This window comes from Lampetra planeri, chromosome 21 (genome assembly GCF_965212315.1).
Source record: "Lampetra planeri chromosome 21, kcLamPlan1.2.h2, whole genome shotgun sequence".
Lineage (NCBI taxonomy): Eukaryota > Metazoa > Chordata > Hyperoartia > Petromyzontiformes > Petromyzontidae > Lampetra > Lampetra planeri.
In genome coordinates, this window is record NC_136127.1 from 10,434,750 (window position 1) to 10,452,663 (window position 17,914).

Sequence of the window (17,914 nt, forward strand, 5' to 3'; positions counted from 1 at the left end):
ATGTTTATCCACCTACCCATCCACCAACCCACTCAACCAGCTACGAACTTTCCCCATCTACCCACGCAACGAATTACTCACTCACTCACCCACCCACCCACCTACTCACCTATTAATATGTCCACCCACTTTCTTACGATACAGAGTGGCATGTGAAAATTGTGAACGCGGCACAGAGAATATTCACCACGGAGACGGAGTGATGGTACGGCAGCTTTACACGCAGAGCATGCTGGGATTCTGTTTCGCTCTTAAAGACGTGCATTTCTTTGTCGTTTTTGACACCACCTTTGTATGGACGTTGAACTTCGTTCGCACCGTACGTAGCCAAACGTGCTAATCGGAGGACAACAAACTACTATGAAGCCACATCCGTGGCTCGGTAGCGCGGTTGGCACAAATCCTGGTGCAAGGAATTAAATTGGGGGGGAGCCCCCCCCCCCCAATCTGTCCAATGTCCCCTGCTCTCCAAGCACGGACCCTGGGTGAGTTTCGCCCCCCCACCTCCCCCCGTGGTCCGTAGGGCCCCGGTCGCAATTGCACCGCCTGCACACTCGATAGCCGCTGGGGTGTACCGATGAGCATTTTGTTAATCCTTCTCTCATCACCTGAATCATCGCGTGTGCCGGCTAACCCTATCGCCCCCCCCCCCCCCCGCCTCTGTTAGCCCCCCTGCGGCCCCACTCCAACATCACCCCCCTCTACCCCGTGCGGTGCAGAGTGGTCGGGCGATGACTTCGTAACTAACTGTGTTTTCGATAATTGTTTTTTTACCCTTTTATCTGGCAACAAAACTGACACCTTTTTTTACGAGGAGTCATGTTTGCATAGACCACAATACCTGCAGTCATAATGCAAACAAAAAACATAACTCTGATAATGTATGCACTGTCCTTGAAGTTGATTGGTCTACACCCGAGACAGCTTTCCTTAGAGCCTAGTCTCACATGGGTTGGACCAGATGACGCCAAAAGGCGCCCAACTCAAAGACAATGCACCATCAGAGTATGAGAGCTCGGGGTAAGCATTTACACCATGACTGCAGGTATTGTGGTCTGTGCAAACATGACTCCTCGTAAAAAAAGGTGTCAGTTTTGTTGCCAGATAAAAGGGTCAAAAACCAACTATCATATTTTGTTACTGGCAAATGAGGTTCCAATGGTGTTAACTGTGTTTTCGTTTTATTTTACCAGGTGAGGTCCCCGCTGGGCTAGAGAGCTATTTTTTTCAAGAAGCGGACCTGGCCATCACGAAGGGTAGAGGTCGGCGAAGCGGCTGATCATCGTCATCGTCATCATCACGTGGCAATGTAGAAGGCAGCCAGATCCTCTAAAGGCGCGTTGCTCGTCAATGTGGAGGGAAAGAGCGGAGAAGCAGGAGAAAAATCCACGCGACAAACAGGGAGAGAGAGACACGCAAACTTCGAATATACAGCAGCGGGCATTGTCATCGAACCCACGACCTCCTCGTGTATGCCAGGCGAGGTAGTTAACATCTCCTAGCCACCATGATGATGATGAGAGAGAGACACGCAAACTTCGAATATACAGCAGCGGGCATTGTCATCGAACCCACGACCTCCTCCTGTATGCCAGGCGAGGTAGTTAACATCTCTGAGCCACCGTGATGATGATGAGAGAGAGAGAGACGCAAACTCCAAATACACAATAGGCGTCAGGGTTGGGATCGAACCGACGATCTCCTGTAGACCAGGCGAGGTAGTTGATATCTCCTAGCCACCATGATGATGATGATGAGAGAGAGAGAGACACGCAAACTTCAAATACACAATAGGCGTCAGGGTTGGGATCGAACCCCCACGACCTCCTGTATACCAGGCGAGGTAGTTAACATCTCCTAGCCACCGTGGCACCCACGAACCCAAACTGAACTGCACCGCCGAATCCATGTTGTCATCATCACGGTCATCGGCATCGTCGGCCATGATCTATCCACTGCTGGATTAAGATCTACTCCAGGCGCCCCTCCCCACCACTCGCGGTCTGGTGACGCCGCAGCAAACGCATCTCGTTCCTGCAGATGGGACCGATTTGATGGCTCCATCTCCGCGCGCGGTGGAGCGCCGTGTCCTCTCGGCTGAGTTCTATGTCCGCTGGCTGCCATCGTCACCCGTGAGTCAACGAATGATCCCGAGAAGGTCCACAGGGGCACGGCGAATCGGGGCGACCGCCCCGGGCCCCGCGCTTTTGTGGGGCGGGGGGTGGCTGGGCGGGGCGGGGCGGGGCGCTGGGCGGGGCGGTTCGACGTCACGGTGTCAGACGTCGTAACACACTGGGCACGTTCTACTGATTTGGCTGTGTCGGGTGGAGGTGGGGGTGTACGACACATTTGCGCGCGATCTAACCCAACAGGACCAAAAAACACACTGGTTCGTGAATAAGTTTGGTGCAGCGTGAGTCGCTGCACTACCACTCCCCACAATACAAAGATCCCCCATATAGTCTTAACAGACTGTAGGGGCAAGTGCTGTTAGCGCGCACCTATGAAGGCCGCAACGGTACACGAGGGGGTGGGTGGCCAGCACCACGCCCGACCGCCTTTGTCTCCCTAGAGGCAATGTTTACACACCGCACCAGGTACTCATTTGAGGCTGAGTCAACCTAGGGGAGGCCCAGGACCGGTTCATATAATCGTCACTGATGTTTGCCCGTGAGCGGGAATCGAACCCGGGTCGCCAGGTTCGTAGTGCAGCGCGCTGACCGCTACACCACCGCTCCCCATACACACACCCGTGTCTTTGTTGCTGTAATTGTATCGTATTAAATTTGTTTCCGTCACTTGGGGGAGCCAGGTCGCGCTTGCGAATGAGGACGTTGCACTGAGGACACGCAAAGCCACGACGGCGTTCTCACTTGAAGAAGAAGCATTGTGACCCACTGGCTGCTGCCATCGGGGAAAAGGCGGCGGCGGTCACCGCACCGCGCCCTTTCGGATGAGCTGCTTCTGCGGCCGTCTGGAACACGCTCTTCTCCTTCAGATATCGGGAAGCCACTGGGAGCCATGATACTTTGAATCATCATCATCGAGATTGAATACTCATTTCAATCGAAATGCTGTTCGTGTTTGGCACGCGGGACAACTCCTCACCCCGCGCCGCCGATGAGCGCGGCTGGCCACGGACGGTGCGGAAGAAGTTTGACGTACGTACACATCGTCGCACGAGAAATAAAGCTACCCTGCTGTTTGTTGGCTCGCATGTTCATGCGTCGCTATAATTAATAACGCACATGTGCCAATCGTCGCTCCGTTCTCATTTCGGGCTTCCTGCATCTTAACCCGAGGATGCATGAACGCAGCTTTCAAGTGAAAACGGCGCGCGTCTAACGGAGCTACATGCTGGGCGTGACATTTGACCTTCGACTCGTCGGCGAGTGACCTCCAACGATAACAAAAAATCACTGGCGCGTTGTCTAAGTTCGTGGTTTTTGTTCGTTACGAGGATGACCCCCTTTATCCAGTTTACCGGCTACTTCACGAGAGGATTAACTCACGATCAACTATTTTTAGTTTACCAGGTAAGGCTCACGGAGCTGTGGAGCTCCTTTTCAGAAGCGAACTGGCCACATATTATAGCTCGACAAAGTGGCTTATCACGTGGAAATATATAGTAGCCAAAATACTCTAAACGCGTGATGTTGATTCTAAATGTGGAGAGAAAAACCAGGGGACCCCGAGAAAAATCCACGCGACCACGGGGAGAGAGACACGCAAACTTCAAATATACAGCAGCAGGCGTCAGGGTCAGGGGGAACCCACGACGACCTGTGTACCAGGCGAGGTAGTTAACATCTCCTAGCCACTGTGGTGATGATGAGAGAGAGAGAGACGCAAACTCCAAATATACATCAGGCGTCAGGGTCAGGGCGAACCCACGACCTCCTGTGTACCAGGCGATGTAGTTAACACCTCCTAGCCACCGTGGCACAGATCCGTGGTTCGGGAGCATCGCAGCAACAAGAGCAACTAAAAAACGACAGTCCACATTGCAGAGAACGAGTACGTCAGCTTCCCCCGAATGAGCACGATTGCTAAACGCTCTGTGCTCGTGAAAATACAATTTGATTAAACAACAATTGGCTTTACCCCTCTTGCCAATAACACGGAAGGCGATAAGATGTATCAAACACCAAATAAGACACACACACCCATTGCAAGGCGTCATCAAGTCTGCATTAACCACACATCACGCTTGCGGCACACACACACAAAACAAAACATGCTAACGAACACTGCTCTCGTAATAAGAACAATAATGTGATTCATTGTCATTGGAACTGATTGTTCTACACCAGAGACGACGTTCTTGGTGGCCTCGTCTCAGCAGCGGTGTTCGACACAGAACTCAAAACCAAATGGTGTAAAGCCTCAAAGGCAAAAGCAAATCCCAACACTGTTGATGCTTTGATATTAACGTAAAACGGTTAAAGTCTATTCTTGTGTTTTTTTGGTTATCATCTTGATGCCGGCAAAAAAAAGTGTCCCATAAAAGAATAAAAAACGTAATCTGATTGACTTGCAGTTTAACACGAAGTATGGCTTTAGCGACCAATATTATTAATAAAATAGGTTGTTGGGTTAGATCGCGTAAATATAAACGTGTCCTTAAACCCGCCTTTACAATTGTAACTGTTGTGGATTTACTCTCCAACGAGTAACGAATGTGCGTTTGTTTGTGTTACGTGACAAACCTTTACTAATTGTCTGTGTCGGGTGGTGGCTTGCTTAACGACGCATTTATATTAACGCGATCTAACGTAAAAACCAAAAAACTCTATAATGGACTCATCTTCTTGGTTCTTTCGGTAAAGTCACGTAGAATGGAAATAATAAAATAATAAAAATAAAACATAATAAAATAATTCTCACGACGTTTCGGCCACAACGCAAACAGCCGTCCTCAGGTGAAGAATATGTCTGTCTTCACCTGAGGACGGCTGCTTGCGTTGTGGCCGAAACGTCGTGAGAATTATTTTATTATGTTTTTATTTTATTTTATTATTTCCATTCTACGTGACTTTACCGAAATAACCAATTAGATGAATCCCTGCAGTCACGAAAGCTTTACATCGAAATCTATAATGGACTGTGTGGCTGTGTCGATTCGGTTCGTGGCGTTTGACGGGGTTTTCACGCCAGCGATGTAGCCAGATCATTACCATGGGACCCCCCCCCCCCCCTGGCCCGCCCCAAACAAATCAAAGTACAAATCATAATAATGTCGGCTGCGAAACACCACTACCCTTCCCCTCGTGTAAAGTTAAAGTGGTAAGGATACGTTTTGATTAATCAGCGACGGCAAACAGAGGGGCAGACAAGGGAGGAACAGCCTCCTTGTAACTGGGGGGCGAAGGCAGGGGGCACTGGCTTACGTAAGCTGTTAAATGCGTTGTGTCTTCTAAACACGGGGCTATTAAAAGCCGCCTTCGTGCTCGGCGGGATATCGCCACCGCACGCATACAACATGCCTAAACATACATGCCTAAACATACATGCGCGCGCGTGCCTTGGAGAGGTGAAGAGAGAGAGAGAGAATGAGACGTATTCGTGGGCACACTCAGAAGCTACCATCACCACGTCCTCAACTCTCCTCCACCGCGATCACAAAATCTCATCTCTTCTCCATTAACTCCTCCTCCTCCTCCTCCACCACCACTTCACTCCTCCTCCTACACCTCCTCCACCATCGTCATCCCTCCTCATCCTCATCTCTCCACCACCCCTTCATCTCTCCACATCACCACTCTCCTCCACCACCATCACCACCTCACTCCCCCTGCACTGCCACCACCATCCCTTCTCCACCACCACCTCGCCTCTCCACCACCATCACCATTCTTCCCCTCCTCCTCCACCAACTGGAGACCACCTCCTGGTCCTTCTCAGCGGCCTCTATTATCGTCGTGTTATTTGGTTCATCCACTGCTGGATGAGGGTCTCCCCCACAAACCGTGCGGGTTATAGCGGGGGTGCCGGGGGGAGGTGAATTTGGCAAGCAGCGGGAGCATAGAGGGGTAGAGTACAACACAACGACGTTGTTTAACTGCACTGCCCTCTGCTGCTCAACAGACATTTTCCAAAGAAATTAACTCCCACTGTGAAACGTTAATTTAATAAACAAAAAAGCGCCAGCCGAGGTATTTAACACCATTTAGCAAGACGTTAAATACCTCGCCTGGTATACAGAAGGTCGTGGGTTCGATCCCGACCCATTTGCGTTTCTCTCTCCCCGTGGTCGCGTGGATTTCTCATTCTCCAGTTTTCCCTTCCACATTTGGAGACAACATGCATCCAGCGTTTGGCCGCTCTAAATTCTCACACGATGACAAGAGCCACTTCGTGGGTCTACCACGTGTGGCCAGGTCGCTTCTGGGAGGAAGAAAAAAGAGCTACATAGCTCAGTGGGCCTTACCTGGTAAAATAAAATAAAGTTTTGGTTACGTTTAACTTGCTATCAACCCATCCAAATAGCTGTGCGATGGACAGTGAAACGCGCACGCACGCACACACACAATGCGTTCCTAATGTTACCCCCAATTTGCACAACTTCCGCCGGCTGCATCCCACGAGCATCGCCGCATCCCCAGGGGTCCACGGAAGGTCGCCCCCCAAGAACTACTGCCACACGAGATGTCTTCTTTTTGAAAATGCTCTTCGATGTTTGGTCGCCACCCCTTGCCCCATACCACCCACCCCCAACAATAAAGCATTCGTCAATAATACGGCCTCGGAAGGTGAAATTTCAATAAATAGATCTGATAGACGTTTAGGGCAATGGCCATTCTTAGGAACATCAGCGATGCGTTGAGGTTCGTTTCTTTGCTGGCTGCGAACCGTCTCGAAGACGCACTCCACCCACGCATGTACTGCACCGTGCACGTTGAACTTCTTTCGCGCCGTACGTAGCCAAGCGCGCTCATCGGAGGTGCGGATTGCCACTTGTCCCACAATTGCCGCTTGAAATATTTCAAAGAAATTGGCTCTGCTCCACATGCCCCACCGTAACACCCTCTCGATTGGCTGCCCGTTCACTTGACATTCGCCAATCACCTTCTTGGTTCTTTCGGTAAAGTCACGTGACTTTACCGAAAGAACCAAGAAGATGAATCCCTGCAGTCACGAAAGCTTTAAATCGAAATTTATTCGCCAATCGTCTTATCGTCTCTGCACGGTTGAAAACACTCAATGCTCGGCCCCAAAATGATAAACACCGCAACCCTCGCCCACCTGGACGGACAGACGACGGCTCTCCCACGCGACGGCCACGCGGCGCCATACCCCGTGACGTCACAAAGGAGACGTCACGCCACGTGACGTTGCAGGAAACAAAGGTAAAGGAGCAGCGCTGCAATGACTCCCGCTCACGCCACTGCTTGCAGAAGGCCCTCGAATAGCGTAAGCTCCAGACAGCATGTCTTAGACGTTGGCCTACTCTGCCACGCTGGACAGAGGTGGAGGGGGGACCCATGGCAATGTCGAGGTGCGTTGTCACGAGGAGAGGGCTTCAGCAGACAGTTCGTGTGGTTTTGATCTTCCTCCTCCGTTGAATGAGGGCAGACCACAGTGATTTACGATTGGTTCGAAGATTAACATTGGTCCCACAGACTAACGTTGTCCATAGACCAACATTGGACCCATAGACTAACACTGCACGTAAACCGACAATGGACCCAGAGAATAACACCAGACCCATAGACTAACATTGCCCATAGACTATCATTTCCCATAAACCAATATTGGACCCATAGACTAACACTGGACCCATAAATTAACATTGCCTATAGACTAATATTTCCCATAAACTAATATTGGACCCAGAGATTAACATTGCCCATAAACCAACATTGGACCCACAGACTAACATTGTCCACAGGCGAACAATGTCCAGGCTAACATTGGGCCCATCGACATTTCCCACACGCTGTTCTATTCTTGCGTATGGGCAAATATGCTCAGGAGCTCGATGCCAATGTGGGAGGGAGGTCTGCTGCTCTGCTGCTCTCTCGCTCGCCACGACGAGGGCTCCAGGAGAGTGAGAGAGTTCGTGTCGTTTCGCTTTCCCTTCTCCCCTTCCTCGTCCCGTTGACCGCAGGTGAAAGCCACGGCCAATCGACCCCTAACTAGTGCCGCTTTAAGCTAGTGCAGGGCCTGTAGCATATGTTATACTGGTAGGAACCTCCTGGTTACACCAGCCCACAGGGGATTATTGTGTCTATCCGTCCGTCGTGCAGGGAGGGGCTGGGTGGGGAGGGAGGGGCTGGGAGGGGCTGGATCGGGAGGGTGGGGCTGGGTGGAGGGTGGGAGGGGTGGGGCTGGGTGGGAAGGGAAGGGCTGGTCACCCCGTGGTGACCTTATAAAAATCAACGTTTAACCTACTCACGCCGGCTTGTGCCCACCCTCACAGTCGGGCATATTTGCGGAATACACCACGCCGCCGTTGACCCTGGCCATTGACCGAGCAACCCAACGTTCCTACCAGCTCCCTCCGCAGGAATGTGTTAAAGGGGCCCTAAATAAAAAAAAAACACGTAAATATTAAAACACAATTTGTTTACTTGCATTTGCTATACAGCCAGATAATACAACAAATCGATAACCTTAAACACCCAGTCGTTCGTAAAAGTTGAAGGCGGTCTAGTACTATAGTAATAGAGCAAGTGCAGAATCGCTGAACCGGAATTGATAGCTTGAAAGCGTTTAGCGCGGGGGCCCTTGAAAGTGCGGGTCCCGTAGCATGTGTAGCTACTACATATGTAGCTGCTACATATGTAGCTGCTACATATGTAGTAGCTACTTGTGCTACTAGGATCATCCGGCACTGCCCTCAACCACTGTGGCGCGCCCATTCAAAAACACCGCCGTTGGATGGGCACAGGCGACCATACGAGTGACGGGGGGTGGGGGGTGAGACAACCACCTTCAACTACGCGGTGTCGGGAGATCCAATTCGAACCCGCTGATCAGCGGAGCTGCAAGCTTTGGCGCGCGGAGCCAATGACTCCACGAAGTGCCGGCGACGTCACCGTGTCGCTTTGCGTGGCAGGCTAGGTGCACTTCTGAGGCCACGTGAAGTGTCCGGAAGGCACGCTGGGGGGGGGGGGGCACGAGACTGAACCCAGGCGGCGCTACGGGTTGAACGACTTTGGGGGGTGGGGGGGGGGGTTGCCACTGGCAAGGTGGTGGCACCAGCTGCGCTCACCCAAGTCGCCGCGTTTAATCCGCCCGGCGCTCCGCTCGTTGTTGTGAGCGGCGCTCCTCTGCCCACCGTTCTCCCCCCCCCCCCCCGCATTGCCACTGTAGCAAGCAAGCGACTTGTGTGTGTATATATACGATATGTATACATATGTAGAGTGTATACAACCCACACACACACATGTATACATACATGTAAATGAATATATAACAAAAAAATGCGTGTAAATTAGGTGGCTTCAAAAGAGGATGCCGTTCAGATTTGTAGAGCAATCTCTCTGTGCAAACAGCACCTCGCGTTGGCTACGTACGGTGCGAAAGAAGTTCAACATACACACGCACGTTCTGGAGACTTACAAAACGTGTGTGGGGGGGGGGAGCTATGGGATGTGCGCATCGCGAGGGGAAGATCAGGCGCATGGTTGTTTTTTTAAATACAAATCGGGAGTCCTGTTGCAATTGTGCCAAAATAAGTGGCAACACAAACATCCCCTTTTAGCTTCCTGGTTTACAGCTGTTCCCTGCAACAATGTTTTGTTGTAAGTTGAATTGTTCTATTGTATGTTTATAATTGTATAGTGTACTGTGCACACCCCCCCCCCCCCGCACACCGAAACACATAAGAGTACAGTGCTGACACGCACACACCTTGACACACTCATACACAGTGACACACAAAGCCTTTAACAGACTGTTGGGGCAAGTGCTGTTAGCGAGCACCTATGAAGACTGACACGGCACACGAGGGGGTGGGTGGCCGGCCGCCTTTGTCTCCCCAGTGGCCATGTTTTTGATACTTCACCAGGTACTCATTTGAGGCCGAGTCGACCTAGGGGAGGCCCAGGAACGGTTCAGATATTCGTCACCGATGTTGGCCGCGAGCGGGAATCGAACTCGGGCCGCCAGGTTCGTAGCGCAGCGTAGCGCTAACCGCTGCACTGCCGCTCCCCTCTGTTAGTGAGCACACACACACACTGACACACACACACACTGACACACACACACTGACACACACACACACTGACACACACACACTGACACACACACACTGACACACACACACACTGACACACACACACTGACACACACACACACTGACACACACACACTGACACACACACACACTGACACACACACACACTGACACACACACACACTGACACACACACACACACACTGACACACACACACACTGACACACACACACACTGACACACACACACTGACACACACACACACTGACACACACACACACTGACACACACACACACTGACACACACACACACTGACACACACACACACTGACACACACACACTGACACACACACACACTGACACACACACACTGACACACACACACTGACACACACACACACTGACACACACACACTGACACACACACACACTGACACACACACACTGACACACACACACTGACACACACACACACTGACACACACACACACTGACACACACACACTGACACACACACACACTGACACACACACGCTGACACACACACACTGACACACACACACTGACACACACACACTGACACACACACACACTGACACACACACACACTGACACACACACACTGACACACACACACACTGACACACACACACTGACACACACACACACTGACACACACACACACTGACACACACACACTGACACACACACACTGACACACACACACACTGACACACACACACTGACACACACACACTGACACACACACACTGACACACACACACGCTGACACACACACACTGACACACACACACTGACACACACACACGCTGACACACACACACGCTGACACACACACACTGACACACACACACGCTGACACACACACACACTGACACACACACACTGACACACACACACGCTGACACACACACACTGACACACACACACGCTGACACACACACGCTGACACACACACACTGACACACACACACACTGACACACATACTGACACACGCACGCTGACACACGCACGCTGACACACACACACACACACGCTGACACACACACGCTGACACACACACACACTGACACACACACGCTGACACACACAGAAGCATGACGGGTACAATTAGTCACTCGACTCTGTCTAATGGTTCCGTGACTCAGTTGTAAGAATTGTCAGAATCAGAATATTTTTATTTATCCTGGAGAAAGCCGACGAGCTATGAAGCTCTTTGTCACACATCTCCAGTAGGGACGGCGGGGTCAAGAAAGGTGCAATAAAAAAAACTAAACCCCGTCCAATTTAACGCGTGGCATTCCTTTCCGCTCTCGACTGCTCTCATTTGATCTCGTGTACTCTTCAATCGTGATTTGAAGCTTTCGTGACTGCAGGAATCCATACTCTTTGGTTATTTCGGTAAAGTCACGTAGGTATAAAAATAAAACCAAAAATAAATAAAACAAATATTATTATTTTATCTACCTACGTGACTTTACCGAAAGAACCAAAGAGTACCCGTGTACTCTTGTTAGTTTAACCGAGGGTGACTGCGAGCAAAGGGAATTCCGTGGCCGAGTGTCACCTCCTGTTGTAAAGCTTCGGGAACAACCTCATCGTTAAATCTTCCTCCAAAAAAAAAGAAAACCAGATACAGGGACATTCGCAACTGTGATTTGAAACTATGAACCTTGCCCATGGAATCGAGAGTTACAATTTGAAGTGGAACGTAATCGAGTGACTGTATCGTCTCGGTGTGGTCTTGGGATTGTTCTTTTTTAAATCCTTTATATTAAGTTCGCTTGCTTGCTTGCGTGCTTGCTTGCTTGCTTACGACCGTGCAAATCTTTCGGTCGTTTTTTAACCCACTTCCCGTGATCCAATCGAGCTGATATTTTCCACACAGACTCGTTGTGTGTGACAATTAATTTTCGTGAAAAAATTTTTCCAAAATTTTACACTGTTTAGGGAAAACAAATTAAATATTTAATTACCAATTGTTTAATACTGGCAGACAATCATCCGACCCATAGGTGGCAGCCATCTCAAGCCAGAGGATGAGAAGACTCTAGCCGCCACGCATATAAAGGATTTATAGTGAAAAACTTTGTTTTTACGGGTTTACTTGTTTGTTTTTTTGCATTGCCCAAGGTCGCCACGGTGGCTAGGAGATGTCAACTACCTCGCCTGGTTTGCAGGAGGTCACGCGGGTTCAATCCGGATCCCAGCTACGCCTGTATATGTTGTAGTTTGCGTCTCTCTCCCCGTGGTCGCGTGGATTTTGCTCCGGGTCCTCCGGTTTTTCCCTTCAAATTTAGAAGCATTTCTTGAGAGTATTTGTGCTGCTCTCAATTTCCCACGTGATAAGCCACAATGTCGAGATATCATAGCTTAGTGGGGTACCTTACCTGGTTCAGTAAAAAGGGGCTTTTTGCCGTCGTTGTTTAAGCTCGCGTTTGGTGTTGACAAATCCGCAGGAAATATTTATGCACGAGTGCTATCTACACTTCCACGCTTTATTTATATTTACTTATTTAATCGGTGAACGTAACCCTTTCTCCATCTCGCTCCTGTATCCTTTCTGGTATTGTTTGTTGACGTAACATCGCTGACCATCCCCGACTGGGCAGCTGGGAAAAAAAGAGCTTGATAAGATCATCAGATTCCTCCGCGATAAAATAAAGATTCTGAAAATTGAAGTTAATTATATCGGTAGATTTTCGTTGTTCACTAAACTCGCCTATTGTGCAACGCCCACGCCTGTTCAAACGGGAGAATAAAAATGTAATTTAACCGCACGAAGGAAGAAAAAAAGGTGCAACATGCATTGTAGATACATCACGAATTACCAACTTAAAACACAATTATCCCTGCAGTCATGACAGAACAAGCAGACAATGTCTCCGATATCAGGTGGCGTTTACAGTCTCCACGATGATGCTATCGGTGAGTCTGAGTTATGCACAGTTAGAGTTATAATGTCCGATGTTTCGCCGCCACGTGCTTGGGAAGCTTCTTTGGGGGAACTCATATTGATCGAATAAATTGTAAATTATATTTACATTTTACCAGGTAAGGTCCACTGAGCTATACGGCTCTTTTTCAGGAGCGACCTGGCCACAAATGATAGCTCATCGAAGTGGTTTATCACGTGGAAATATATAGCGGCCATATACTCTAAACGCGTGTTGACTTATTCGGGATCGAACCCACGACCTCCGGCATACGAGACGAGGGAGGTAGCACATCGGAAAGCCGTTAAATAAATTCAGTTTCTTTTTTTTTAATAATCACTCAGCTTTATCAACATCCGGCAAACACTTTCACAATATATACGCACATAAAACACACGCCTCCCCTGCGCTGTTAAAATGTGAACCTTTATTAAAATGTGAACCTTGATTCAAATCGTGCGTGTGCTTAAACGAAAAAGAAACGATCTGCGTCGTGGGTACGCTCGCACGATCGCTTCTCGACGCACGGCAGGGGCAGTTGGGGGCAGCGTCGGCGAATCCCGCGGAAAAATCCGGCCGCGAATAAAATTCGTACAGATTCACCGGCGGATATTAAAAAATAAATACATCCTTATATAAATACCCCCCCGGGTAATTTAAGAAGATAAAAGTAGAAAGCGATTAAAACGTCATGTTCCACCGCGATTCCCCCGCCCCCATCCCTCCACGTGCCGTTAAAAAAACACCCGTCGTCGTTAATTGGCAAACTCATCTCAAGAGCCCCTTGGCTTTCTTTTTCGGCGTGGCCTTGCGCGGCGCGCGGCATCGCTCCTTCTGCGGGACACACACACAGCGGGGAGCGACGGGTTACATTTTTTTGTCGCGCTCCATTCGGAACGGCGGATTTCGCGTTTTATTTGGTTTCTTGCCGCGGTGGGCAGGGGAAAGGGGGGAGAGGGGAGTGGGGAAGGGGAGAAACAACAACAAAAAAACGACGACCGCGATCGAAAATTAAGCGACTCATTTAAACAGCGGCTCGCGCACAGCGTTCGTCGCAACGTACGCACGCACGTTGAGCCTCTTTCCCGCCGTGCGTAGCCAACCGTGCTACTTGGAGGTGCGGGGGAAGGACAACAAACTAAACACGAGAAGCAGTTCTAGAGAAATTCGTTTTAAATCTGGACGATTTAAAAGTGCACAGCTCCCAGTGGCTTCCTCATATCGGAAGAGCGTTCCAGACGGCCGCAGAAGCGCATCGGAAAGTGCCGCGCGATGCGGTGACCGTCTTTGTTCGATGGCCAGCCAGAAGCTGCTGCCGCGAGGATGAGCGGGCGAGTTCGCGCGATGATGGTTGATGCCCCTTGACGACGGAGCCGTGTGCACGGCCAAACGGCAGAAGCGTTTGCCGGATGTCAGCAGAGGTTTCCACGGTTCGAACCCAACGGCCACCCCCTGGTTAACACGCGCCATTCGCTCCACAGCCGAGGGTTAAAGATCCCACGATGCTATTCGCGAACGAGAAGGTGGGCCGTTGCGTGCCGGCGTTGTCGCGGTCCAAATTCGAAACGGTGACGCTCGCCAATTCAAAGCAATACCCCCCCCACCACCCGCCCCCGGTTTACGTCAGGGATGCGTTCCTGCAAAGGTGCGACGGCGAATATCGAAATGACGAAAATTCCAAAGGGATTTACAGGGTAGCAGTAGTAGTGGGTGGTGGAGGCGAAAGGCTGAGGGGCGACGGCTAACGGCGAAAGGACGGGCCGACGCTGTCAGCGGGCGTGAACGGGGAGGGGTGGAGGAGACGCAAATCTGGTGGCGGCGTTAATGATAAAGCTACGACGTGTTTGCGGAACGACGTGAAATGGGGGGGGGGGGGAGACGTCAATCGCGGTGCATCACTGTACTCAGTTTGGGAAAACTACAGAGCAACATCGCCCCCTGCTGGCGCTCTACGGATAGATTCAAGAATCAATTGGCGGATTCTTGAATCGACTGCTGCCATCTCAAAGCCTATAACACCTGGCACTCTCAGGCGGTCTCCAAGTGCCGACTCGGCTCGGCAGCAGCTTAGCCTCTGAGAGCAGAAGACATCGAGCAACCGATGGGCAAATCACCCACAATGCATCCCATCTCGCCATCCCTCAGAAGCTAAGCCGACTTGAGCCTGGATAGTGCTTGAGGATGGGCGCCCCATGCACGCGTGACAGACGTCATGGGCTACAACGCGGGGGCCATATGGTGGACACAGGGAACTTCACAGCAAAAGAAACCCCGATGTTGTACTATACTCCTACACTCGCAGGGCTACGCTCACGGCCTTCACCGACCGGCGTGGCGAAGTACGGTCAAACGGGGGGTAGGGGACACACACTCCCTCATCCAGTAGTGGATCGACAAAGGAGGGGCCGTGTGCACACGTGTACGGCGAACGGGGGCGGAGTAAAGGAGGCGAGGGTCACGTATTGCAGGCCGAACACCGTGCCGATCGGCCAATCGGGAGGGCGATCTCCCTACCTGGGGGGTGTGCGGCGCCGCGGCGGCGGCGGCCTGCAGCGGGGCCGCTGCTGCCCGCCTCTCGGCCGCGTCCCCCGGCTCCTCCACGGCGACGCCGTCCGTGCCGTGGCCCCCCGTGGCGGACTCCTCCTCTGCACGCAACGTCACGGCGGGGCAAAGGAGGGCCGGAACGCTCGAACACGCGAAGCTCGGCCGGGCGGCAAGACGGTGGCCACCGACGCCGGCTCGGTCGCCCGCCGACGGAGGCTCGGGGCGGTAGCGGCCGCCCCGGTGGACCCTCAAAGAATCCCGCGTGCTGGCGTCGCGGGGTCAATTTGGCCGGTTCGGTAAATCACTTGTCGATTAAGTTACGAGCGCCCCACTTGGAGGCCCGGGGCAACTCCTGACACTGCGTGAAGGCGACGATCCCCCGGATAGCCGGTAAGCGAGCGCCTGTTAAGGCCGTGACGACACACCAGACGGTGGGCGACCGACAAGCAAGCCCGGCCACCTTTGTCTCCCCAGCGCCGACGACCTTGACACACCGCACCGGGTTACTCATTGTGGGCCGAGTCGACCTGGGGAAGGCCCAGGCCCAGTTCAGACGTTCGCCACCGTTGATGGTCGTGAGCGGGAATCCGAACTCGTGCCGCCGGGTATCGTAGCGCGGCAACGCTAAACCGCTCCACTACCGTTCCGCCCGCACGTCAATATAAGCTCACCTGGATGCACTCATGAGCAGATTTAAGAACACACGAAGACAAAGATTCCCCCCGACAGCCTTAACAGACAGTGCTGTTAGCGAGCGCCTGTTGAGGCCGCATACTGCACACGAGACGGTGGACGGCGAGCACCGCATCGGGGTCCGCCTTAGTCTCCCCGAGTGGCGATGTTCACACACCGCGCCAGGACGAAGGCCGAGTTGACTTGTGGGGAGGACCGGTTCGATTGTCCGTCATCGATGTTGGGGCTGTGAGCGGGAATCGAACTCGGGCCCGCTGGGTGATTAGTAGCACCAGCGCGCGCGCTAGCAGCGCTCGCCCCACGAGACACTGCAATGTGCACGCACGCCCGCTCGCTAGGCCGAGCTTACCGGGTGTGGTGGAGGGTTTCCTCTTGCGGGCCGCGCGACGTGTAGACGCCACCTCGCCATACAGCCGCTGGAGGCCACCGTCGAACACGACCTCAGCGCTCAGGTCGACGCACGACACCAGGTTCTGCATCGGTAGTGCGCGGGGCGGGGGGGGGGCGCGAGTTTGGGGGCGGGGGAGGGGGGGGGCGGCATCAGCGGGGGAGGAAGCAGCCAGCGAACACACAGAGAGGCAGCACCACGCGTGGGGTGAGCGGAGCGGGTCGCGAGCGCCGCCCGTCGCTGGCTTCTCCGCAGAAGGTGAAGGCCGGGAACAGCCTCCACACACGGGAGCGCGAGAGGACCCCGATAGAGTTAGAGTGTTGGTATTTTTAGGTTTTATCGGTAAAGTCACGTAGGTAAAAAATTCAAGTTAAATTTTTTACCTACGTAACTTTACCGAAAAAAACAAAAAATATGAATACTTGCAGTCACGAAAGCTTCAAATCTAGAATTCGGGTGTTGGGTTTATTTTCCATAACAGAGGTTGTTTTGGGTTAGATTGCGCGAATATAAAGTTACGTGAAACCCGCCACCACATGACACAGCCAACTAGTAAGGTTTGTGTGACGTGAACAGAACGTGGCCAATCCGTCACTGGCACAGCACACCCGGTGTGTTGCGAGAGTAAACCCACCGCCACAATATTCACAAGTCGAGAACGACGTTTCGCCGGTAATTACAAGCAGCCTCATCAGGCCGACAGTTGAGGGATAGATGTGATGACGTCACCTGTGACCCAATGTGGTGCAAGTGTTCGTGTATTCAACACACAAGCGGTGTGCACGCTTTGTTCACGTGACAAACCTTACTAGTTGGCTGCGTCGGGTCGTGGCGGGTTTAATGACGCACATTTATATATTCACGCGGCATCACCTATCGTGGATAAAATCGGTCGCGAAAGCCTACTCGTTAAACTGAGCTTATTGCGTTCGTTGCACGGACGATGATCCCGTTTGCAGCGAGCGTGCCCGGCTATTTTACGAGGGAGGAGGATGGCGCGTGAGCACAACAACAACATCAGAGATAAACAAACAAGCAAAACGTCAAGCGCTGTGTCGCAGAGAACGAGTCGAGCCGGGGTCCTGAAGGAACGCTGAGCAACTAACAGGCGAGGCATTTAACGGTCGTCAACGAAAGACAGCACG

The 17,914-nt window shown here is 51.9% G+C and overlaps 1 protein-coding gene across 1 annotated transcript in view; it reads right to left on the minus strand.

The window, feature by feature from the left end:
- Positions 1-13,551: 13,551 nt before the first annotated feature.
- Positions 13,552-17,914, minus strand: part of NHEJ1 (non-homologous end joining factor 1) — a 38,785-nt gene continuing 34,422 nt past the window's right edge. Inside the window, exons 6-8 of the mRNA XM_078603959.1 lie at positions 16,731-16,854; positions 15,659-15,789; positions 13,552-13,978 (exon numbers count right to left, since the gene is read on the minus strand). Coding sequence (XP_078460085.1) covers positions 13,913-13,978; positions 15,659-15,789; positions 16,731-16,854 — 321 coding nt within the window. The 3' untranslated portion in view covers positions 13,552-13,912. The remainder of the gene's footprint in view (positions 13,979-15,658; positions 15,790-16,730; positions 16,855-17,914) is intronic.